The 25,874-nt window shown below is 42.9% G+C and overlaps 1 protein-coding gene across 2 annotated transcripts; it reads right to left on the reverse strand.

Moving 5' to 3' along the window:
- Positions 1 to 25,386, reverse strand: LOC133555767 (stromal interaction molecule 2-like). Of its 2 annotated transcripts, XM_061905113.1 has the most exons (12): positions 24,848 to 25,386; positions 14,775 to 14,905; positions 11,133 to 11,244; positions 10,951 to 11,062; positions 8,065 to 8,180; positions 6,835 to 7,012; positions 6,598 to 6,775; positions 6,375 to 6,536; positions 4,504 to 4,604; positions 4,200 to 4,441; positions 2,304 to 2,487; positions 1 to 2,216 (listed from the first exon to the last, which is right to left on the reverse strand). In XM_061905113.1, the coding sequence occupies exons 1-12, from the start codon at positions 24,954 to 24,956 to the stop codon at positions 782 to 784; spliced, it is 3,060 nt and encodes a 1,019-aa protein (XP_061761097.1). In that variant the 5' UTR covers positions 24,957 to 25,386; the 3' UTR covers positions 1 to 781. The 2 variants fall into 2 exon arrangements, with proteins under 2 accessions (XP_061761097.1, XP_061761105.1); XM_061905121.1 differs by lacking the exon at positions 14,775 to 14,905.
- Between the last annotated feature and the right edge of the window lie 488 nt (positions 25,387 to 25,874).

The raw sequence follows: 25,874 nt of genomic DNA on the forward strand, positions 1-25,874 counted from the left end.
TAAAAACCTAAACCTTACTTTTAATTTGTAAAATATTCACATTGAATACAGCTTGTCTAATAATTCTAAATGACATGCCCTTGACTCCAAATAATCCACCGAGTCAGCAAAGTAGCACTGATGCACGTATGAATATGAACACTAATACGAATATGAACACAAATATGAATATAAATACAAATGTAGTTAAGTATGTAAAATAGTCTACACAAAATGTATGATAATTGTCATGAATCTCTCCCAACAAAGCCAGCATATTCTTAGATGACCTTTGACCCAGCAAGTCTCTCCAGGTCACTGGCGGGTGTGAGTGCCAGGAAGAAAAGCTGTGACTGTGTGTTTGGTTTCCATGAATAAACTTTGACACTCCAAATTTGAAGACTCATCTTTTTGAGGTTATATTTGTGTCCACACGGTATTCACCCTTGGTACCTAGTCAGTATGACTTGGTACCGAATCAGTATTACCACTACTACCTTTTGGTACCTAGTGAGTATGACCACCATCACCTCTTGGTACCTAGTGAGTATGACCACCATCACCTCTTGGTACCTAGTAAGTATGACCACCATTACATCTTGGTACCTAGTAAGTATGACCACTACTGCCTCTTGGTACCTAGTGATTATGACTTGGTACCGAATGAGTATGATTTGATACCTAGTGAGTATGAGCACTACTACTACCCCAACAGTATTTTTCCATCATAAACCTTCACTAGATTTCAACCTTCATCATTTGAAACTCCAATGAAGTGTTCCATGAACAACAAAGACAAGTCTTAGAGTTTCTGGAGACCACTTTGAATCTTCTCTGGAATTGCTTCGTTCTTCTTTTTAAAAAGATTTTTTAGCTTTAAGGATTTCCTACCTTTCTCCTTATCTCTGTTTTTGTCATCCTTAGCTTCAGACGAGGGGGATGCTGACGTCTGGAAGGTGTCCTTGGCAGGTGCCAGTGGTGGCTCAGACTCTGCCAGATGTTGGGGGGAGCACTGGGGAAGGTTAGGAGTGGAGGTGGAAAGGATCTCTGGGGCTGCAGGCATGGACTTGTACGACTTCTCCAGGATTCCATCGTAAACAAGTTGGCTCAAAGGACCAACGGTAAAAATATCCGCTGACGACTTCCATGGCTCGTGGGAGGTCACTGTCAGGTCTGGCTGATCGGTTTCTCCTGGCACTGAGTCGGATTCCTCTGACTCGCCCCTCACTACTCTTTGTCGCGCTGGTTTCATTGGTGATTCAACTTTATCTTTGGAAATTTTACCTGCGGGTGTGACCTCGTCTTCTCTTGACGTCCGTGTGGTTCTTTTTCTGGGAGGCACCTTACGTTCCTCTTTAGATATCCGCTTATCTATTGATGGTTCAAAAACCACCTCTGCTGAAGACATGCGATCCATCCCTTGTTCTGGTGCCTCTCTGGGTAGAGTCTTCAGAGAAGCAGTGTCTTCACAACTCTCCAACTCATCTTGAGAGCTCTTTCTTGAGAGCTTTACCTCAGCCATCTTCTCTTTGCCTATCCCCCGTGCAGAGGAATCCAGCTTCCTGGCTCCTCCAACCATGGAGATTCCCATTGAATCTCTTACAATCCTTCTTGACACCAAGTCAAACGGAAATTCAGGACCTTCTTGCACCATCCTTCTTGAGACAGAGTCCATTGAAGCCCCCATCATACTTTTTGATAACATTTTATGTCTGAAATCTGAGGCTTCTACTTCATCCCAAAGAATCTTTCTGACATCCAGTGGTATATCACTTCTATCTCGAGGTAGACTCCTTGAAAGATTGTCTGTAACTTCCTCTCTTTGGTCTCGGTCTACTTTCTTTGATGGAAATTCTGAATCAAACTCATTGGATGAGACCTTTCTAATGCCAAAATCCATTGGAACGTCCTTCTTATTTCTGGATGGCTTCCTTGCCGGAGCCTCCATTCCAGACTCATCGTTTGACATCGTCAGAGGAGAACTCTCCAAAGAACTGTCCAGAACATCTTTGGCTTGTTTCCTTTCAAGACTTTCACAATCTTCCATAGAAATTTTGAAACTTGGAGATTCCACATCATCATCCAAGTTCTTACTCAAAGGCAAAGTGTCTGAAAGCGACTCAGTTTCATCATGGTAGAGCCTGCGAGAGGATGCCTCGGCAGAGGAACATGGGAACACTTTGCCAAGAGAAGGTGAAGTGGTATAGTCTGAATCTGAGAACCTTTCTTGGGAGTCTCTATTGGGGAGTAAAAAGAAGAGGAAAGAATGACAGAAGGTATCAAAGCTTAAGAAGATCAGAATACGATCCAGGGCAAAGACTTACTGTTTCTTTATAGTTTTACGGAAGATTACATCATCCTCATCAAAACAAGGATAGGGAGATCGTATCGGGATGAGAAGGTCGGGGTCGTCTGAGATCATGGCGGTTGGTGGTTGCGTAATACCGTGACGGCGTGTTCGGCGTAGAGTGGAAGTGCGAGTTCGAGGAGAAGGTTTGATTGGAGCACCTAGGCCAAATGTAAACCATAGGCAAAGTGGATCAAGACCAGTTTACAAAACAAAGACGTAACATTACGGGTAAAAGACTGTCCGACTCACACCGACTTTGTCTGCCCTCAAATCCCCCATTTTACTCGTGTTGTGGACATTTCCTGTTTACTGGTCTGATCAGGGAATTAGGCTGCCGATTCTGATACAGATTATCCATGAGTGGGATCGGCCGATACTTGTATTAAATGTAAATGTGTTTATTGTGAGAGCTGTTGACAGGACAGACCATTCTCCTTTTACATGTACGGACTGTGACACTGCTGACACAACAACACTTAGTCAGACCTCCTGGCTGTCTCTCTACTAGACTCAGAAGTCATGTAGTCAGACCTCCTGGCTGTCTCTCTACTAGACTCAGAAGTCATGTAGTGAGACCTCCTGGCTGTCTCTATACTAGACTCAGAAGTCATGTAGTGAGACCTCCTGGCTGTCTCTGCTAGACTCAGAAGTCATGTACTGAGACCTGGCTGTCTCTCTACTAGACTCAGAAGTCATGTAGTCAGACCTCCTGGCTGTCTCTATACTAGACTCAGAAGTCATGTACTGAGACCTAGCTGTCTCTCTACTAGACTCAGAAGTCATGTAGTCAGACCTCCTGGCTGTCTCTATACTAGACTCAGAAGTCATATAGTGAGACCTCCTGGCTGTCTCTCTGCTAGACTCACAGGTCATGTAGTCAGACCTCCTGGCTGTCTCTCTACTAGACTCAGAAGTCATGTAGTCAGACCTCCTGGCTGTCTCTACTAGAATCAGAAGTCATGTAGTCAGACCTTCTTGCTGTCTCTCTACTAGACTCAGAAGTCATGTAGTGAGACCTCCTGGTTGTCTCTATACTAGACTCAGAAGTTATGTAGTCAGACCTCCTGGCTGTCTCTATACTAGACTCAGAAGTCATGTAGTGAGACCTCCTGGCTGTCTCTCTACTAGACTCAGAAGTCATGTAGTCAGACCTCCTGGCTGTCTCTCTACTAGACTCAGAAGTCATGTAGTGAGACCTCCTGGCTGTCTCTATACTAGACTCAAAAGTCATGTAGTCAGACCTCCTGGCTGTCTCTACTAGAATCAGAAGTCATGTAGTCAGACCTTCTTGCTGTCTCTCTACTAGACTCAGAAGTCATGTAGTGAGACCTCCTGGTTGTCTCTATACTAGACTCAGAAGTTATGTAGTCAGACCTCCTGGCTGTCTCTATACTAGACTCAGAAGTCATGTAGTGAGACCTCCTGGCTGTCTCTCTACTAGACTCAGAAGTCATGTAGTCAGACCTCCTGGCTGTCTCTCTACTAGACTCAGAAGTCATGTAGTGAGACCTCCTGGCTGTCTCTATACTAGACTCAAAAGTCATGTAGTCAGACCTCCTGGCTGTCTCTCTACTAGACTCAGAAGTCATGTAGTGAGACCGCCTGGCTGTCTCTATACTAGACTCAGAAGTCATGTAGTGAGATCTCCTGGCTGGCTCTCTGCTAGACTCAGAAGTCATGTACTGAGACCTCCTGGCTGTCTCTATACTAGACTCAGAAGTCATGTAGTCAGACCTCCTGGCTGTCTCTACTAGACTCAGAAGTCATGTAGTCAGACCTCCTGGCTGTCTCTATACTAGACTCAGAAGTAATGTAGTCAGACCTCCTGGCTGTCTCTCTACTGGACTCAGAGGTACCAAGGCTGACTCACCTGGAACTGCTGAAAGTATTGATGCGGGACACTCCTCCAACAGATCCTCGATGGAGCCATGGACCGAGCTGTGCCATGAGCAGGAATGTGGAGGTCCTCGGGGCAAAGAGTCCGAGTACAGCTGAGCAGTCAGGTTGGCCAGGCCAGGGTTCCTAATGACGGGGAAGCCGCACACGCGTTCAATCTGCTGCCAACGATGAAGTCTCTCCCGCAAACAAGCGGTAACGTCTGACAAGGCGTTCCTAGAGGTGTCAAACAGTCCATGAGACACTCTTCTAGACCCCAACACAAGTGTCTGACTCACTTTGCCGCCAGGATCTTGTGGTCCACCTGGTCTAAAGAAGAGCTGTGGGCCACATGCAGAGTCCCAAGCACGGAGCTTCTCTTTTTCTTGATCCTTTCTGCCTGAAAGACATTTAAATGTGTTATCTTTGGTCAGAATGATGACGTGCGACCAATTGATCTGGACCGCTCATGCACCTGGACCTTAGCGCGGGTGGTGTGTTGTTGACTGACCAGGTCAAAGGAGAGTGACTGGTGAATCGTTTCAAAATACACAACATGACTTTGGATCAGACAGACCGATGACGGTCAGGAAAAACTTCCCCAAAAAATATTTGGCCGTGATGTAAATACTTTTAAAGTAAACAAGCACAAATATGTTTTATTATTGGTGCTATGGCGCCACCTTCTGGTGGTGCTGCTGGGGGAATGCCTGCAAGGGTTTCCTGCCATTTAAAGCTTTGAACTGGAAGTAAAAGTGCTGTTGATTCTTCTAGCCGTCCATAGCGTTCTACTCGTATGCATTCTTCATTCATCACTCCAAGCAACGTTTGCAAGTTTTACAATATAACTAAAACTATTCATACTTACTAAAGCGTAGCATGTGTGATGTCTGTAGGAGTGTTTTGATGCATATTTGTACCTGCTATCATAATGTAATCAAGCTAACGTTGTTAGCATTAGCTATTATGCTAACACGAGTGTGTGTGTTAGTATTATTAGCTTACTTTCTTTTTGTATTGTTTCACTTTCACAAATTCCACAGTAAATTCAGCAAAACGTCTGCGTGGAGTTATTGAGTCTGTTTAGCTGATTAGAGAGCTAGCTTGCGCAGCTAGTGGGTCCATGATCAGCCGTTTTACTGCCCTGTTACAGACACCGTATGTAAATAAACATTCTGTGTAAATAAGTCATTTCACAACGTATATATCTGCCACTTATAGTCCAGTGCCGCTAATATATGGGAAAATATTCTAAATTTTAGTTTTTGTAATTTATGTACCAGGGAGCTCTATAGTCCAGAAAATATTTATTTCATGATCTTTGTGTTTATTTCATCAGTCTATGTGTTTATTTTGTGAGTTTTTGTGTTTATTTAATCAGTCTTTGTGTTTTTTTAATGATCGTTGTGTTTATTTCGTGAGTCGTTGTGTTTTTTTCATCAGTCTTTGCGTCTATTTCATCAGTTTTTGTGTTTTTTAATGATCGTTGTGTTTATTTCGTGAGTCGTTGTGTTTATTTCATCAGTCTGTTTTTTTTCATGATCTTTGTGGTTTTTTCATCAGTCTGTATTTATTTCATGATTTTTTTGTGTTTATTTCCTGATATTTGTGTTTATTTCATGATCTTTGTGTTTATTTAATCAGTCTTTGTGTTTAGTTCATTAGTTTGTGTTTATTTCATGCTTTCTGTGTTTATTTCATGCTTTTTGTGTTTATTTCATGATCTTTGTGGTTATTTCATGATCCATCTATCCATTTTCTACCGCTTATTCCCTTTGGGATCGCGGGGGGCGCTGGCGCCTATCTCAGCTACAATCAGGTGGAGGGCAGGGTAGACCTTGGACAAGTCGCCACCTCATCACAGGGCCAACACTGATAGACAGATAACATTCACACTCACATTCACACACTAAGGACCATTTAGTGTTGCCAATCAACCTATCCCCAGGTGCATGTATTTGGAGGTGGGAGAACATGCAAACTCCACACAGAAATATCCCGAGCCCGGGATTGAACCCTGACTACTCAGGACCTTTGTATTGTGAGGCAGACGCACTAATCCCTCTGCCACCGTAAAGCCCATTATTTCATGATGTTTGTGTTTATCTCATGATCTTTGTTTATCTCATGATGGTTGTGTTTATTTCATGACTGTTTGAGTGAATGTCACCTCTTCTTTGGCGGTGGCCAGCTGCAGTTCGGCACTGTGCTTCTTCACGTTGTAGTACTGGACCTCCACCTCATGGGTGAGCTGCAGCCACTGCTGGAGGGCGTCTGAGGCGCTCCAGCTGGCCCACATGTCCTTCTCCGCCTGCTTCAGGGCGCCGCGCACCTGAGGAAAGGTCAAGGTGAGTTGTGTAGGCGGTGCAGGCATGACAAGCGAGTCGCGGTACCTGCACCAGTTCTTCCTCGGCGTATCGCAGACGACTCAGCTCGCTGACGGCTCCCTGCCTCAGCTCCTGCAGGCGGTAGGCCTCCTCCTGGGCGTCCATGATCTCGTCCCTCATCTTCTCCTCCAAGTTCTGCTTCTCCTCTGCCACGTTGCGCTTCTCCTCCTGGGCTCGCTCTAATCTGAGGAGCACAGAGCAGTGAAGACCAAGCAGGCCGGCCGCCGGGTCCCGGCTCCTTACTGTTCCTGCATGTCCAGGAGACTTTGCTCGGCCCTCTGCAGACTCTCCAGGTCCTTCATCATCTTGCTGATGTGGACCTTGCTGGACTTGTTCTGGACCTGGGCGAACCAGCAGCCCCCCACCCCCATCACCACAGACACCATGAGCAGCAGGTCCTTCATGTAATTGTGAGGGGGCCCTGGGGGCAGGAAGAAGGAGGGCCCAGTCAGAGATCAACATCTGCTGAGATGTAGCCGCTGAAGTCAGGAGGTCACCCATCAACAAAGCCAGACTATCCACAGAATTGTGGCCCCGCACACAAGACTCCCAGAGGGGCCCCTTCAGACACACCAAACTAAACAACTGATCACTCCTTTACTTGCTTGAAAGCAGCTTTTTAAAACACTGGAACACCTTCATTAGCTTTGACTTTTTCAAGATAAGAATAACACATCATGTCTACATAACCCCCCCAAATAAGGCGGTCAAATATATACTTTTATTTTACAACCCAAACATTGAATGTAAAGTATCCACAATATGAATTTAAGTGAAGTGAAGTGAATTATATTTATATAGGGCTGTTCTCTAGTGACTCAAAGCACTTTACATAGTGAAACCCAATATCTAAGTTACATTTAAACCAGTGTGGGTGGCACTGGGAGCAGGTGGGTAAAGTGTCTTGCCCAAGGACACAATGGCAGTGACTAGGATGGCGGAAGCGGGAATCGAACCTGCAACCCTCAAGTTGCTGGCACAACCGCTCTACCACCCGAGCTATGCCGCCCAATTTAAAAAGTCACTATTCACAAATATGTTGATGAAACGGTCAAGTTTCCCTCAACTTTGACGTGTACACATAAAGTTGAGGGAACTTTACATTTAATTAACATCAAGTTAATTACGTTAATTAACCTTTCCCCCCCCTTACTAGTGATACATCCACACCTGACCCCCACGAGTGACACATCTACACTTGACCCACTTTAGAGACACATCCACACTTGAACCCCCACGAGTGACACATCCACACCTGACCCCCACGAGTGACACATCCACACTTGACCTCTTCTGGGAGAGTGAGAAATTGGTTCTTGTCCTCTAATGACAGATCAATGTTTATTTATAGGTACAAAAAGTATAAAAGTACATGAAAGTATGTATAGAATGTATAAAAGTAGATGAGAGTATAAGTATAAAAGTAGATGAGAGTATGTATATTAGAGTAGATAAGAGTAGATGGTATCTCACGTGTGGGCGCTCCAAACAAAACCACGTCCAGAGCTTTGATGTTGAGTTTTTGTTTGTCCCTCTGGTCATGAACTCTCAGCTGGCTGCTCAGGAAGGACGCCTCATTGGCTGCAATCCTACACCAGTCATTATTGATTATGTATTAGTGACATGTGATTGATGGCTCATTGGCTGCAATCCTACATCAGTCATTATTGATTATTGATTAGTGACAGGTGATTGATGGCTCATTGGCTGCAATCCTACACCAGTCATTATTGATTATTGACATGTGATTGATTTTCCGCGCCTCTATTGTCGAGGCGGCTGATTGGAGCTGTGGCCACAAGGTAGTTGGTGCCTGTTTGGGCGGTAATCCTAAAACCCGTTGGTGGACACCAGCAGTGAGGGATGCCGTCAAGCTGAAGAAGGAGTTCTATCGGGTTATTTTGGCTCATAGGACTCCGGAGGCAGTGGACAGGTACCGACAGGCCAAGCGGTGTGCAGCTTCGGCGGTCGCGGAGGCAAAAACTCGGACATGGGAGGAGTTCGGGGAAGCCATGGAAAATGACTTCCGGACGGCTTCGAAGCGATTCTGGACAGCCATCCGCCGCCTCAGGAAGGGGAAGCAGAGCACTATCAACACCGTGTATGGTGCGGATGGTGTTTTGCTGACCTCAACTGCAGATGTTGTGGATAGGTGGAAGAAATACTTCGAAAACCTCCTCAATCCCACCAACACGTCTTCCTATAAGAAAGCAGTGCCTGGGGAATCTGTGGTGGGCTCTCCTATTTCTGAGGCTGAGGTTACTGAGGTAGTTAAAAAGCTCCTCGGTGGCAAGGCCCCAGGGGTGGATGAGATCCGCCCAGAGTTCCTTAAGGCTCTGGATGCTGTGGGGCTGTCTTGGTTGTGCAAGACTCTGCAGCATCGCGTGGACATCGGGGGAGGTACCTCTGGATTGCCAGACCGGGGTGGTGGTTCCTCTCTTTAAGAAGGGGGACCAGAGGGTGTGTTCCAACTATCGTGGGATCACACTCCTCAGCCTTCCCGGTAAGGTTTATTCAGGTGTACTAGAGAGGAGGCTACGCCGGATAGTCGAACCTCGGATTCAGGAGGAACAGTGTGGTTTTCGTCCAGGTTGTGGAACTGTGGACCAGCTCTATACTCTCTGCAGGGTCCTTGAGGGTGCATGGGAGTTCCCCCAACCAGTCTACATGTGCTTTGTGGACTTGGAGAAGGCATTCGACCATGTCCCTGGGGAAGTCCTCTGGGGAGTCCTCAGAGAGTATGGGGTACCGGACTGTCTTATTGTGGCGATCCGCTCCCTGTACGATCAGTGTCAGAGCTTGGACCGCATTGCCGGCAGTAAGTCGGACACGTTTCCAGTGAGGGTTGGACTTCGCCAAGGCTGCCCTTTGTCACCGATTCTGTTCATAACTTTTATGGACAGAATATGTAGGCGCAGTCAAGGCGTTGAGGGGTTCCGGTTTGGTGGCCGCGGGATTAAGTCTGTTTTTCGCAGATGATGTGGTCCTGATGGTTTCATCTGGCCGGGATCTTCAGCTCTCACTGGATCGGTTCGCAGCTGAGTGTGAAGCGACCAGAATGAGAATCAGCACCTCCAAGTCCGAGTCCATGGTTCTCGCCCGGAAAAGGGTGGCGTGCCATCTCCGGGTTGGGGAGGAGACCCTGCCCCAAGTGGAGGAGTTCAAGTACCTAGGAATCTTGTTCACAAGTGGGGGAAGAGTGGATCGTGAGATCGACAGGCGGATCGGTGCGGCGTCTTTAGTAATGCGGACATTATACCGATCCGCTGTGGTGAAGGAGCTGAGCCGGAAGGCAAAGCTCTCAATTCACCAGTCGATCTACGTTCCCACCCTCACCTGTAGTCATGAGCTTTGGGTCATGACCGAAAGGATTAGATCACGGGTACAAGCGGCCGAAGTGAGTTTCCTCCGCCGTGTGGCGGGGCTCTCCCTTAGAGATAGGGTGAGAAGCTCTGCCATCCGGGAGGAACTCAAAGTAAAGCCGCTGCTCCTCCACATCGAGAGGAGCCAGATGAGGTGGTTCGGGCATCTGGTCAGGATGCCACCCGAACGCTTCCCTAGGGAGGTGTTTAGGGCACGTCCAACTGGTAGGAGGCCACAGGGAGACCCAGGGTACGTTGGGAAGACTATTGTCTCCCGGTTGGCCTGGGAACGCCTCGGGATCCTCCGGGAAGAGCTATACGAAGTGGCTGGGGAGAGGGAAGTCTGGGTTTCCCTGCTTAGGCTGCTGCCCCCGCGACCCGACCTCGGATAAGCGGAAGAAGATGGATGGATGTGATTGATGGCTCATTGGCTGCAATCCTACACCAGTCATTATTGATTAATGATTATAAACATGTGATTGATGGCTCATTGGCTGCAATCCTACACCAGTCATTATTTATTATTGACATGTGATTGATGGCTCATTGGTTGCAATCCTACTCCAGTCATTATTGATTATTGATTAGTCACATGTGATTGATGGCTCATTGGCTGCAATCTTACACCAGTCATTAATGATTAGTTACATGTGATTGATGGCTCATTGGCCGTAATCCTACACCAGTCATTATTGATTATTGACATGTGATTGATGGCTCATTGGCTGCAATCCTACACCAGTCATTATAGATTATTGATTAGTGACATGTGATTGATGGCTCATTGGCTGCAATCCTACACCAGTCATTATAGATTATTGATTATTGACATGTGATTGATGGCTCATTGGCTGCAATCCTACACCAGTCATTATAGATTATTGATTAGTGACATGTGATTGATGGCTCATTGGCTGCAATCCTACACCAGTCATTATTGTCTGCAATCTTACACCAGTGATTATTGATGATTGACATGTGATTGATGGACTCCCACCTGGGCAGCGTGTTTCCATTGACTTTGAAGTCTTTGAAGTTCTTCTCATACTGTGGCAACTCCACAAACTCCCTGAGCCAGCGGAGAACCTGGTCCTGGGTCCAGTTATGGACTGTGTGGACACAAAGCACAGGTAAGGTCTGCACGGTGAGACCAGGACAGAAGACTGGAGCGTGGTGGACCTTCAGATGACTTCCAGCCTTTCCACAGCTCCTCCACGGTGATGTGCTGGTCTTCCCTGTGCAGGTGGCTGTGTTTGTGGGTCTGCTGCTGCTTCATGTCCTCAATGATGAACTGCAAGACACGCCTGACTTGGATCAACAAGTCCATTTCATCCAGCACATCAGAAAGACCCAAGTCACGGTGGTGTTGTCTTATGTACTTCCTGGTGGTCTACACAACAGTCAAGGTGTGTCTAGACCATGTTATACACAACATCTTGCTGTACTTCCTGGCGGTCTACACAACAGTCAAGGTGTTGTGTAGACCAGTGGTCCCCAATCTTTTTGTAGCTGTGGACCGGTCAACGCTTGATCATTTGTCCCGCGGCCCGGCGGGGGAGGGGGGGTGATCCTTTTTTTTTCTTTGTTAGGAAAAACGGAGGTTTTTGTCATGAAAAAGGGAGTTTTTTGGGGGTTGGTGCACTAATTGTAAGTGTATCTTGTGTTTTTTATGTTGATTTAATAAAAATAAAAAAATAAAAATAAATTTGAAATAAAAAAAATAAAAAATTAATACAAAATTATACTGCGGCCCGGACCACTGGTGTAGACCATGTTCTACACAACATCTTTCTGTACTTCCTGGTGGTCTACACAACAGTTAAGATGTTGTGTAGACCATGTTCTACACAACATCTTTCTGTACTTCCTGGTGGTCTACACAACAGTTAAGATGTTGTGTAGACCATGTCCAACACAATTTCTTGCTGTATTTCCAGGCGGTCTACACAACAGACAAGGTGTTGTGTAGACAATTTTCTAAACGTCTTTCTGTACTTTCTGGTGGTCTACACAACACCTTGACTGTTGTGTAGACCATGTTATACACAACATCTTTCAGTACTTCCTGGCGGTCTACACAACAATCAAGGTGTTGTGTAGACCATGTTCTACACAATATCTTGCTGTACTTCCAGGTGGTCTACACAACAGACAAGGTGTTGTGTAGACCATGTTCTACACGTCGTTCTGTAATTTCTGGTGGTCTACACAACACCTTGACTGTTGTGTAGACCATGTTATACACAACATCTTTCTGTACTTCCTGGCGGTCTACACAACAGTCAATGTGTTGTGTAGACCATGTTCTACACAATATCTTGCTGTATTTCCAGGCGGTCTACACAACAGACAAGGTGTAGTGTAGACCATGTTCTACACGTCTTTCTGTACTTTCTGGTGGTCTACACAACACCTTGACTGTTGTGTAGACCATGTTATACACAACATCTTGCTGTACTTCCTGGTGGTCTACACAACACTTTGACTGTTGTGTAGACCATGTTCTACACAACATCTTTCTGTACTTCCTGGTGGTCTACACAACAGTCAAGGTGTTGTGTAGACCATGTTCTACACAACGTCTTTTTGTACTTCCTGGCGGTCTACACAAAAGTCAAGATGTTGTGTAGACAATGTTTTACACAATATTTTGCTGTATTTCCATGCGGCCTACACAACAGTCAAGATGTTGTGTAGACCATGTTCTACACATCTTTCTGTATTTTCTGGTGGTCTACACCACACCTTGACTGTTGTATGGACCATGTTATACACAACATCTTGCTGTACTTCCTGGTGGTCTACACAACACCTTGACTGTTGTGTAGACCATGTTATACACAATATCTTTCTGTACTTCCTGGTGGTCTACACAACAGTCAATATGTTGTGTACACCATGTTCTACACAACATCATTCTGTACTTCCTGGTGGTCTACACAACAGTCAAGGTGTTGTGTAGACCATGTTCCACACAACATCTTTCTGACTTTCTCTCTTATTTTCCTGCCAAAGTCCTCCTCCAGGCCACGAGTTCAACAAAGACTAAAGGAGTCACAGTTTTTGGACTAAAATGTTTAAAACTTTGTCATGCTAATTGGTGAGAAGATCAAACTGAATCCTTTGAGGTAACACCTCTGCCATCTTCTCAGTGTATATCCTAAGAGAGCGTTCACTACTTTGTCGGCAAGCAGAAAGCAAGAGCGCCCCCTAGCCACGCCCACTTGATTAAAGATCTTCTTTATCTTCTCAAAGTGGAGAAGATCCCGTGATATTTCAGAAAGTCTCCTAAATTAGGACTGATCCAATGGAAAAGTCATTGAAATGAATATCATTGATGAGCCTTTTGACTTCTGTAATGTATTGCTGCATCGTGTCTTGTATGTGTGTGTGTGTGTGTGTTGGATTCTCGTTGGACATTTTGGGACTGAGCTGTGATGGGATCAATGACTGGTCATGTGACGTCTCCATTGCAACCGCAACTGGAGCCCCCGTATAATGTCACCTGGCCGAGGATGACTCAGATATTGTTAGCTGCTAGAAGATGACGACTCATGTGACACCTGTTGTCTGTCAAGACACCTGTTGTGTTGTCTGTCAGTACACCTGTTGTCTGTCATGACACCTGTTGTGTTGTCTGTGAAGACACTTGTTGTGTTGTCTGTCAGGACACCTGTTGTGTTGTCTGTCAGTACACCTGTTGTGTTGTCTGTCAGTACACCTGTTGTCTGTCAGGACACCTGTTGTGTTGTCCATCAGGACACCTGTTGTGTTGTATGTCAGGACACCTGTTGTGTTGTCTGTCATTACACCTGTTGTCTGTCAGGACACCTGTTGTGTTGTATGTCAGGACACCTGTTGTGTTGTCTGTCATTACACCTGTTGTCTATCAGGACACCTGTTGTGTTGTCTGTCAGTACACCTGTTGTGTTGTCTGTCAGTACACCTGTTGTGTTGTCTGTCAGTACACCTGTTGTCTGTCAGGACACCTGTTGTGTTGTCCGTCAGGACACCTGTTGTGTTGTATGTCAGGACACCTGTTGTGTTGTCTGTCATTACACCTGTTGTCTGTTAGGACACCTGTAGTGTTGTATGTCAGGACACCTGTTGTGTTGTCTGTCATTACACCTGTTGTCTGCCAGGACACCTGTTGTGTTGTCTGTCAGTACACCTGTTGTCTGTCAGGACACCTGTTGTGTTGTCCGTCAGGACACCTGTTGTGTTGTATGTCGGGACACCTGTTGTGTTGTCTGTCATTACACCTGTTGTCTGTCAGGACACCTGTTGTGTTGTCCGTCAGGACACCTGTTGTGTTGTCTGTCAGGACACCTGTTGTCTGTCAAGACACCTGTTGTGTTGTCTGTCAGTACACCTGTTGTCTGCCAGGACACCTGTTGTGTTGTCTGTCAGTACACCTATTGCCTGTCAGGACACCTGTTGTGTTGTCTGTAAGGACACCCGTTGTCTGTCAGGACACCTGTTGTCTGTCCAGACACCTGTTGTGTTGTCTGTCAGTACACCTGTTGTCTGTCAGGCCACCTGTTGCCTGTCAGGACACCTGTTGTCTGTCAGGCCACCTGTTGCCTGTCAGGACACCTGTTGTCTGTCAGGACACCTGTTGTGTTGTCTGTCAGTAGACCGGTTCTGTTGTCAATCAGTAGAGCTGTTGTGTTGTCTGTCGGAACACCTGTTGTGTTGTCTATCAGTACCCTTTTAGTCCATCAGTACATCTGTTGTTAATCCGTAGACCTGTTGTGTTGTCTGTCAGTAGACCTGTCCCTAAAAGTAAGATGAGCCTGTCCTCCCAGGACAAGATCTTACCTCCACACTCTCCTCCACCTCGATACCTCCATCCTTGTCATCGTCCATCATCTGATGGATGCTGTGTAGAGCCTCCAGACTGAAACGATCCTCCTCACTCAAACATGGAGGAGACACCACCATGCAGAGATCTGTACATACACACTCTATTAACCTGTCATTACACTAATACACACTCTATTCATGTGTTATTATATTTATACACACTGTGTTATTACACTTATACACACTTTATTCATGTTATTATACTAATACACACGCTAATTAAGTGTTATTACACTTTTACACATTTCATTCACGTGTTATTACACTAATACACACTTTGTTCATGTGTTATTATACTAATACACAATTTATGTGTTATTACACTAATACACAATGTGTGTTATACTAATGCACACACTTGATGAATGTGTTATAGTATTATACACACAATTAATTTGTCATAGGACTTTAGTCTTTGATGTGGCTGAAAGAGTGTCAGCACATAACATGACAGCAGCTCCTTTGACTTGATGTTTGCTGTTCTTTTCAAGCACTAACTCTTATTATTCTTCTGCACTTTGCTGGCTTTTTGTTACTTTTCTTTTTCTTTTTCGTCCGTTTGTGTTTGGCTTTGATCAGTTGGGCAGCCAGCCCTTTGTTTACACACGCCAGGAGATGTTTGTTTGTTTGTTTACACAGGCCAGATGTTTGTTTACACATGTCCGGAGAGGTTTATTTGTTTGTTTACACACGGCAGGAGATGTTTGTTTATTTGTTTGTTTACACACGCCAGGAGATGTTTGTTTGTTTACACATGCCAGGGGATGTTTGTTTGTTTGTTTACACACACCAGGAGATGTTTGTTTGTTTGTTTACACACACCAGGAGATGTTTGTTTGTTTATTTGTTTACACACGCATGGAGATGTCTGTTTGTTTACACACACCAGGAGATGTTTGTTTGTTTGTTTGTTTACACACGCCAGGAGATGCTTGTTTGTTTACACGTGCTAGGAGATGTTTGTTTGTTTACACGAGCGAGGATATGTTTGTTTGTTTACACACGCCAGAAGATGATGTTTTGTTTACACACACCAGGAGATGTTTGTTTGTTTACACACGCCAGCAGATTTCTTTTACACACGCCAGCAGGAGTTTGTTTACACATGCCAGATGTTTGTTTACACACGCCAGGAGATGTTTGTTTATACACGCCACGATATGTTTGTTTGTTTACACATGCCAGGGTTTTGTGTTTGTTTACACACGCCAGGAGCTTTTTGTTTGTTTGTTTACACACGCCAGGAGCTGTTTGTTTGTTTGGTTACACACGCCATAAGCTGTTTGTTTGTTTACAAATGCCAGTAGCTGTTTGTTTGTTTGTTTACACATGCCAGAAGCTGTTTGTTTGTTTGTTTACACATGCCAGGAGATGTTTGTTTGTTTGTTTACACATGCCAGGAGATGTTTGTTTGTTTACACACGCCAGGAGCTGTTTGTTTGTTTGTTTACACACGGCAGGAGCTGTTTGCGCTCTCCTTGCCAGCACGATGGGGCGCGGCCGGACATTCCCGTGGAAGAAGTTGACAAGGGTGGGGATGCAGTGGCGGCCCAAAGATGAAGGAGCAGGAAGGAAAGTGAAGCCTGCAAGTCCCTCTGTCCTCATGGGGACACCTGGTCCTTGGGGAATAAAATGGAGGAATTGTTTGGGCTGGTCCCAACTCTAAAGCTTTAGAATGCATCGTGTGCGGTGTCATGTCTTTTACGCAGACTTGGCTACACGCCGACTTCCAGGACCACAGCGCGTCTCTACCCGCCTTCACAACCTCACGGACGGATAGAGACACACTCCTGAGCACTAAGAAGAAAGGTGGTGTGATAGAGACACACTCCTGAGCACTAAAAAGAAAGGTGGTGTGATAGAGACACACTCCTGAGGGGTAAGAAGAAAGGTGGTGTGATAGAGACACACTCCTGAGGGGTAAGAAGAAAGGTGGTGTGATAGAGACACACTCGTAATTGGTAAGAAGAAAGGTGATGTGATAGAGACACACTCCTGAGTGGTAAGAAGATAGGTGGTGTGGTTGAGACACACTCCTGAGTGGTAAAAAGAAAGGTGGTGTGATAGAGACACACTCCTAATTGGTAAGAAGAAAGGTGGTGTGATAGAGACACACTCCTGAGTGGTAAGAAGATAGGTGGTGTGGTTGAGACACACTCCTGAGTGGTAAGAAGATAGGTGGTGTGATAGAGACACTCCTGAGGGGTAAGAAGAAAGGTGGTGTGATAGAGACACACTCCTGAGTGGTAAGAAGAAAGGTGGTGTGATTGAGACACACTCCTGACCGCTAAGACGAAAGGTGGTGTGATAGAGACACACTCCTGAGCACTAAGAAGAAAGGTGGTGTGATAGAGACACACTCCTGAGGGGTAAGAAGAAAGGTGGTGTGATAGAGACACACTCCTGAGGGGTAAGAAGAAATGTGGTGTGATAGAGACACACTCCTGAGGGGTAAGAAGAAAGGTGGTGTGATAGAGACACACTCCTGAGGGGTAAGAAGAAAGGTGGTGTGATAGAGACACACACCTGAGGGGTAAGAAGAAAGGTGGTGTGATAGAGACACACTCGTAATCCCTTTTAGTCTCTGTGACTCAGACCTGCTGGTGTCAGACATCTGCCTGCTCAACTACAGCGTGAAGGAGTTGAGAAGACACAAACATCAGCAATGAGTGTTGAAATGAAAGTTTTGACACCACCACCACCATCCCCGTCTGCAAGTCCAGCACCAAGTGGTGAAGTCCTGCTTGCTGATCAAATATCAGACTTTGGAGAACACTGCATATTGCCTACATCTCTTCAACAATCACCAGTGTGTACGTAATAAACCTCAATGTCTGACTACCTCCACAGCAGTGCTGGCTGTTGGGCTGATAACCCCGGCTTTTAGCTCGGTAGTTAGCACGCTCATCTTTCATGCCGGTTATCCTGAAGCACAAAGTCCATGTGGAACATAAGAGCAGGGACGGAACAACGCGGGTCACTAGAGATATATATATATATATATATATATATATATATATATATATATGTATATATATATATCTGTATACATGTATATATATATGTATATAAATATACATATATATATATATATGTATATATATATATATATATATATATATATATATACATATACATGTATATATATATATATACATATACATATATATATATATATATACATATACATATATATATATATATATATATATATATATATATACATACATGTATATAGATATATAAATATATATGTATACATACAAACCCCGTTCCCCTAAGAGTTGGGAAATTGTATTGTAAGTAAATATAAACGGAATACAATGATTTTGCAAATCCTTTTCAACCCATATTCAGTTGAATATGCTACAAAGACAACATATGTGATGTTCAAACTGATAAACATTTTTTTTTTTTTGGGAAATAATCATTAACTTTAGAATTTGATACCAGCAACACGTGACAAAGAAGTTGGGAAAGGTGGCAATAAATACTGATAAAGTTGAGGAATGCTCATCAAACATTTATTTGGAACATCCCAAAGGTGTGCAGGCTAATTGGGAACAGGTGGGTGCCATGATTGGGTATAAAAGCAGCTTCCATGAAATGCTAAGTAATTCACAAACAAGGATGGGGTGAGGTTCACCAATTTGTAAGCAAATTGTCGAACAGTTTTAGAACAACATTTCTCAACGAGTTATTGCAAGGAATTTAGGGATTTTACCATCTACGGTCCGTTAAATCATCAAAAGGTTCAGAGAATCTGGAGAAACCACTGCACCTAAGCGATGATATTACGGACTTTTGATCCCTCAGGCGGTGCATTAAAAACCGACATCAGTGTGTAAAGGATATCACCACATGGGCTCAGGAACACTTCATAAAACCACTGTCAGCAAATACTTTTGGTCGCTACATCTGTAAGTGCAAGTTAAAACTCTACTATGCAAAGCCAAACCCATTTATCAACAATATCCTGAAACGCCGCCGGCTTGGCTGGGCACGAGCTCACCTAAGATGGACTGATGCAAAGTGGAAAGGAGTTCTATGGTCTGACGAGTCCACATTTCAAATTATATTTGGAAACAGAGGACGTGGTGTCCTCCAGAACAAAGAGGAAAAGAACCATTCGGATTGTTATAAGCGCAAAGTTCAAAAGCCAGCATCTGTGATGGTATGGGGGTGTATTAGTGGCCTAGGCATGGGTAACTTACACATCTGTGAAGGCACCATTAACGCTGAATGGTCCATACAGGTTTTGGAGCAACATATGTTGTCATCCAAGGAACGTTATCATGGACGCCCCTGCTTATTCCAGCAAGATAAGTGTTTCAATACCGTGGCTTCCTTAAAAAAAGAGTGTGGCTACTTTCCTGGCCCGCCTGCAGTCCAGACCTGTCTCTACATCAGGGGTCACCAACCTTTTTGAAACCAAGAGCTACTTCTTGGGTACTGATTAATGTGAAGGGCTACCAGTTTGATACACACTTTAAAAAATTGCCAGAAATAGCCAATTTGCTCAAATTACCTTTAATAAATAAATCTATATACGTACATATAAAAAAAATGGGTATTTCTGTCCGTCATTCCGTCGTACATTTTTTTTCCTTTTACGGAAGGTTTTTTGTAGAGAATAAATGATGAAATAAAAACACTTAATTCAACGGTTTAAAAGAGGAGAAAACAGGAAAAAAAATAAAATAAAATGTTTAAACATAGTTTATCTTCAATTTCGACTCTTTAAAATTCAAAATTTAATTGAAAAAAGAAGAGAAAAACTAGCTAATTTGATTCTTTTTTGAAAAAAGTTAAATTATGGAACATCATTATTAATCTTTCCTGATTAAGAATCATTTTAGAATGTTGATGACATGTTTTAAATCCAATCTGCATTTTGTTAGAATATATAACAAATTGGACCAAGCTATATTTCTAACGAAGACAAATCAATATTTCTTCTACATTTTCCAGAACAAAAATTTTAAAAGAAATTCAAAAGACTTTGAATTAAGATTTAAATTTGATTCTAAAGATCTTCTAGATTTGCCAGAATATTTTTTTTTTTTATTTTAATCGTAATAAGTTTGAAGAAATATTTCACAAATATTCTTTGTTGAAAAAACAGAAGCTAAAATGAAGAATTAAATTAAAATGTATTTATTATTCTTTACAATAAAAAATAAAAAAATTACTTGAACATTGATTTAAATTGTCAGGAAAGAAGAGGAAGGTATTTAAAAGGTAAAAAGGTATGTGTTTGAAAATCCTAAAATCATTTTTAAGGTTGTATATTTTCTCTAAAATTGTCTTTCTGAAAGTTATAAGAAGCAAAGTAAAAATATAAATGAATTTATTTAAACAAGTGAAGACCAAGTCTTTAAAATATTTTCTTGGATTTTCAAATTCTATTTGAGTTTTGTCTCTCTTACAATTAAAAAATGTCAAGCAAAGCGAGACCAGCTTGCTAGTAAATAAATTTAATTGAAAAAAATAGAGGCAACTCACTGGTAAGTGCTGCAATTTGAGCTATTTTTAGAACAGGCCAGCGGGCGACTCCTCTGGTCCTTACGGGCTACCTGGTGCCCGCGGGCACCACGTTGGTGACCCCTGCTCTACATAAAACAAGAATGGGAAAGAATTCCACTTTTAAAGCTTAAACAATTAGATTCCTCAGTTCCCAAACGTTTATTGAGTGATGTTAATTGAAAAGGTGATGTAACACAGTAGTGAACATGTCCTTTCCTAACTACTTTGGCACGTGTTGCAGCCTTGAAATTCTAAGTTAATTATTATTTGCAAAACAAAATAAAGTTAATGAGTTTGAACATCAAATATATTGTCTTTGTAGTGCATTCAATTGAATATGGGTTGAAAAGGATTTGCAAATCATTGTATTCCGTTTATATTTACATCTAACACAATTTCCCAACTCACATGGAAACGGGGTTTGTATATATCTATGTATATATATATGGATAGATACAGACATATACATCTATATATATAGATGTATATCTATGTATATATATATACATATATATATATATATGTGTGTGTATATATATATATATATATTGATATATATATACGTATCTGTAAACTGTATATCTATATATAGATATCTATCTATCTATATATAGATATACATGTATATACACATGTATACATATATACACATGTATATATATATACACACACATGTATATATATATATATATATATATATACACACATGTATATATATATATATATATATATATATATATATATATATATATATATATATATATATATATATGTATATGTATATGTCTCATAGTCAGCATTGTCACTGGCGTCCCACAAGATGTGAATTCTCCCTGCCGAATGGGTGTGGGTTTTCCTTGCCCTTTTGTGGGTTCTTCCGAGGATGTTGTAGTCGTAATGATTTGTGCAGTCCTTTGAGACATTTGTGATTTGGGGCTATATAAATAAACATTGATTGATTGATTGATATACATATAGTGAAAAAAATAAGTATTTGAACACCCTGCTATTTTGCAAGTTCTCCCACTTAGAAGTCATGGAGGGGTCTGAAATGTTCACAGTAGGGGCATGTCCACTGTATGAGAGATAACCTAAAAAGAAAAATCCAGAAATCACAATCTATGATTTTTTAACAATTTACTGTATTTGTGTGATAAAGCTGAAAATAAGTATTTGAACACCAACATTTTTTTTTGGTAGAGTAGCCTTTGTTTGCCATTACAGAGGTCAAACGTTTCCTATAGTTCTTCACAAGGTTTGCACAGACTACAGGAGGGATTTTGGCCCATTCCTCCACACAGATCTTCTCTAGATCAGTCAGGTTTCTGGGCTGTCGCTGAGTAACACAGACTTTCAGCTCCCTCCAAATATTTTCAATTGGATTTAGGTCTGGAGACTGGTTAGTCCACTCCAGAACCTTGATATGGTTCTTACGAAGCCACTTCTGGGTTTTCCTGGCTGTGTGCTTTGGGTCATTGTCATGTTGGAATATCCAACCACGACTCATCTTCAATTATCTGACTGAGGGAAGGAGGTTTTTGGCCAAAATCTCACAATACATGGCTGCAGTCATCCTCTCCTTAATACAGTACAGTCGTCCTGCCCCATGAGCAGAAAAACACCCCCAAAGCATGATGCTACCACACCCATGCTTCACAGTAAGGATGGTGTTCTTGGGATGGTACGCATCATTCTTCTTCCTCCAAACACGCATAGTGGAATTATGACCAAAAATGTCAATTTTGGTCTCATCAGTCCACAAAACATTCTCCCATGACTCTTCTGGATCATCCAAATGGTCATTGACAAACTTAAGACGGGCCTTAACATGTGCTGGTTTAAGCAGGGGAACCTTCCGAGCCATGCATGATTTCAAACCATGACGTCTTAGTGGATTACCAACAGTGACCATTGAAACAGTGGTCCCAGCTCTTTTCAGGTCATTGACCAAGTCCTGCCGTGTAGTCCTGGGCTGATTCCTCACTTTTCTTAGCATCATTGAGACCCCACCAGGTGATATCTTGCATGGGCCTCCACTCTGATTGAGATTGACCGTCATGTTTAGCTTCTTCCATTTTCTAATAACTGCTCCAACAGTGGACCTTTTTTCACCAAGCTGCTTGGCAATTTCTCCAGAGCCCTTTCCATCCTTGTGGAGTTGTACAATTTTGTCTCTGGTGTCTTTGGACAACTCTTTGCTCTTAGCCATGCTGAATGTTTGGGTCTTACTGATTGTATGGGGTGGACAGGTTGTATGGGGTGGACAGGTGTCTTTATGCAGCTAACAACCTCACACAGGTGCATCTGATTCAGGATAATACAGTGGAGTGGAGGAGGACTTTTAAAGGCGGACTAACAGGTCTTTGAGGGTCAGAATTCTAGCTGATAGACAGGTGTTCAAATACTTATTTTCAGCTGTATCACACAAAAAAATTCTTTAAAAAATAATTGATTGTGATTTCTGTTTTTTTCTTTTTAGGTTATCTCTCATACAGTGGACATGTACCAACCGTAAAATATTCAGATCCCTCCATAATTTCCAAGTGGGAGAACTTGCAAAATTGCCAGGTGTTCAAATACTCATTTTCTTGACTGTATATATATATATATATATATATATATATATATATATATATATATATATACTGTATATACATTATATATATATGTATATACATACATATATATATATACACACACACACATATATATATATATATAGAGATATATACACATATATATATATATACTTATACATATACACATACATATGTGTATATTTATTCATATATACACACATATATACATATTTATACAAACCCTGTTTCCATATGAGTTGGGAAATCATGTTAGATGTAAATATTAACGGAATCCAATGATTTGCAAGTCCTTTTCAACCCATATCCAATTGAATGCACCACAAAGACAAGATATTTGATGTTGCAAATAATAATCATCTTAGAATTTCATGGCTGCAATACGTGCCAAAGTAGTTTGGAAAGGGCATGTTCATCACTGTGTTACATCACAGTTTGGGAACTGAGGAGACACATTTTTGAAGCTTTTCAGGTGGTATTCTTTCCCATTCTTGCTTGATGTACAGCTTAAGTTGTTCAACAGTCTGGGGTGTCTGTTGTCGTATTTTAGGCTTCAAAATTTTCAGTGGGAGACAGGTCTGGACTACAGGCAGGCCAGTGTAGTACCTGGACTCTTTTACTATGAAGCCACGCTGTTATAACATGTGGTGTGGCATTGTCTTGCTGAAATAAGCAGGGGCGTCCATGATAACGTTGCTTGAATGGCAATATATGTTGCTCTAACACTTGTATGTACCTATCAGCATTAATGGTGCCTTCACAGATGTGTAAGTTACCCATGCCTTGGGCACTAATGCAACCCCATAGCACCACATATGCTGGCTTTTGAACTTTGCGCATATAACAATCCTGATGGTTCTTTTCCTCTTTGTTCCCAAGGACACAAATGTCCATAGTTTCCAAAAACAATTTGAAATGTGGACTCGTCAGACCATAGAACACTTTTCCACTTTGCATCAGTCCATCTTAGATGATCTCGGGCCCAGAGAAGCCGGCGGCGTTTCTCGATGTTGTTGATAAATGGCTTTCGCTTTGCATAGTAGAGCTTTAACTTGCACTTACAGATTTAGCAACAAACTTTATTTAGTGACAGTGGTTTTTTGAAGTCTTCCTGAGTGCATGTGGTGATATCCTTTAGATATTGATGTCGGTTTTTGATACAATGCCGTCTGAGGGATCGAAGGTCACGCACATTCAATGTTGGTTTCCGGCCATGCCGCTTACGTGGAGTGATTTCTCCAGATTCTCTGAACCTTTTGATGATATTATGGAGCGTAGATGTTGAAATCCCTAAATTTCTTGCAATTGCACTTTGAGAAACGTTGTTTTTAAACTGTTTGACCATTTGCTCACGCAGTTGTGGACAAAGGGGTGCACATTTTTTGGGAAGCTGTTTTTATACCCAATCCTGGAACCCACCTCTTCCCAATTAGCCTGCACACCTGTGGGATGTTCCAAATAAGTATTTGATGAGCATTCCTTAACTTTATCAGTATTTATTGCCACCTTTCCCAACTTCTTTGTCACGTGTTGCTGGCATCAAATTCTAAAGTTAATGATTATTTGCAAAAAAAAATTTTTTTAACATTTTTGAACATCAAATATGTGATCTCTGTAGCATATTCAACTGAATATGGGTTGAAAAGGATTTGCAAATCATTGTATTCCGTTTATATTTACATCTAACACAATTTCCCAACTCATATGGAAACGAGGTTTGTATATATGCATATATATACATATATATACATATCTATATATATATATATACACATATATATATATTATATATATATATATATATACATATATATATATATATATATATATATATATATATAAAAAAGCCTTTGAAGTGCTATACACCTGAGCCAAAGTATGCGTGGGTAGTAGTGATGGTGTTACCTCCTGGGTTGAAAGCAGGGCCCCCACCTGGCAGGTCAGCAGCACTTTGTGCAGCCGCCAATAGAGCTGCGGGGAAAATGAGGAAGAAAAAGAGGAAGCAGGGCAGCATGATGAAGGAAAAGTCCTGCAGCAAAAGACGGAGTGCAGACGATGATAGCACAAGTCCACAGGTCGGTGGTCAGCAGGGATCAAGAAGAAGACATTAGAGTCCATGAAGGAGATCAACAGTCCATCATGAAAGAAATCCTAGTCCTTCAGAGAAGAACATCTGATGTCTTCACTCACACTTTACTTCATTCTTCTGGCTGTGACAAGTCTCTGTGCTCCTGGAACATGCTTCCCTGTCCTCACGCTCAAATGTCACTCTTCTTGCTTTTCTTCTGGAACAAGTGCTGACTTCCTGGCTTCGGAACACTCCGCGTCTTACTTTTGAAGCTTCTGCATTCTACCATGAGAGAAAAAGGTGTGGTGAGATGGTCCCAGACCTTCACGCCTGTTGACTTTTACTGCATGTCCCATTCCTTCTGGACACTGGGAGCCTGAAGGACAGCAGCAGATGTCTAGCGAGGTGTAAGATTTCCTTCCATGTTTAAAAATAGCAACAGCTCTGACCTCTCGCCTGCCCAACATGCCCTGGTGGCCAATTTCCAACACTACCTCCGGAAGGACACAGTGGGCGGTGCACCTGTGGACACGTCCAACACTGCCCCTGCAGGACACAGTGGGCGGTGGACCTGTGGACACGTCCAACACTGCCCCTGCAGGACACAGTGGGCGGTGCACCTGTGGACACGTCAAACACTGCCCCTGCAGGATAGAGTGGGTGGTGCACCCGTGGACACGTCCAACACAGCTCCTGCAGGACAGAGTGGGTGGTGCACCTGTGGACATGTCCATCACTGCCCCTGCAGGACAGAGTGGGTGGTGAACCTGTGGAAGTGTCCAACACTGCCCCTCCAGGACACAGTTGGCGATGCACCTGAGGACACGTCCAACACTGCCCTTGCAGGACAGAGTGGGTGGTGAA

This window comes from Nerophis ophidion, linkage group LG01 (genome assembly GCF_033978795.1).
Source record: "Nerophis ophidion isolate RoL-2023_Sa linkage group LG01, RoL_Noph_v1.0, whole genome shotgun sequence".
NCBI classification, from domain to species: domain Eukaryota; kingdom Metazoa; phylum Chordata; class Actinopteri; order Syngnathiformes; family Syngnathidae; genus Nerophis; species Nerophis ophidion.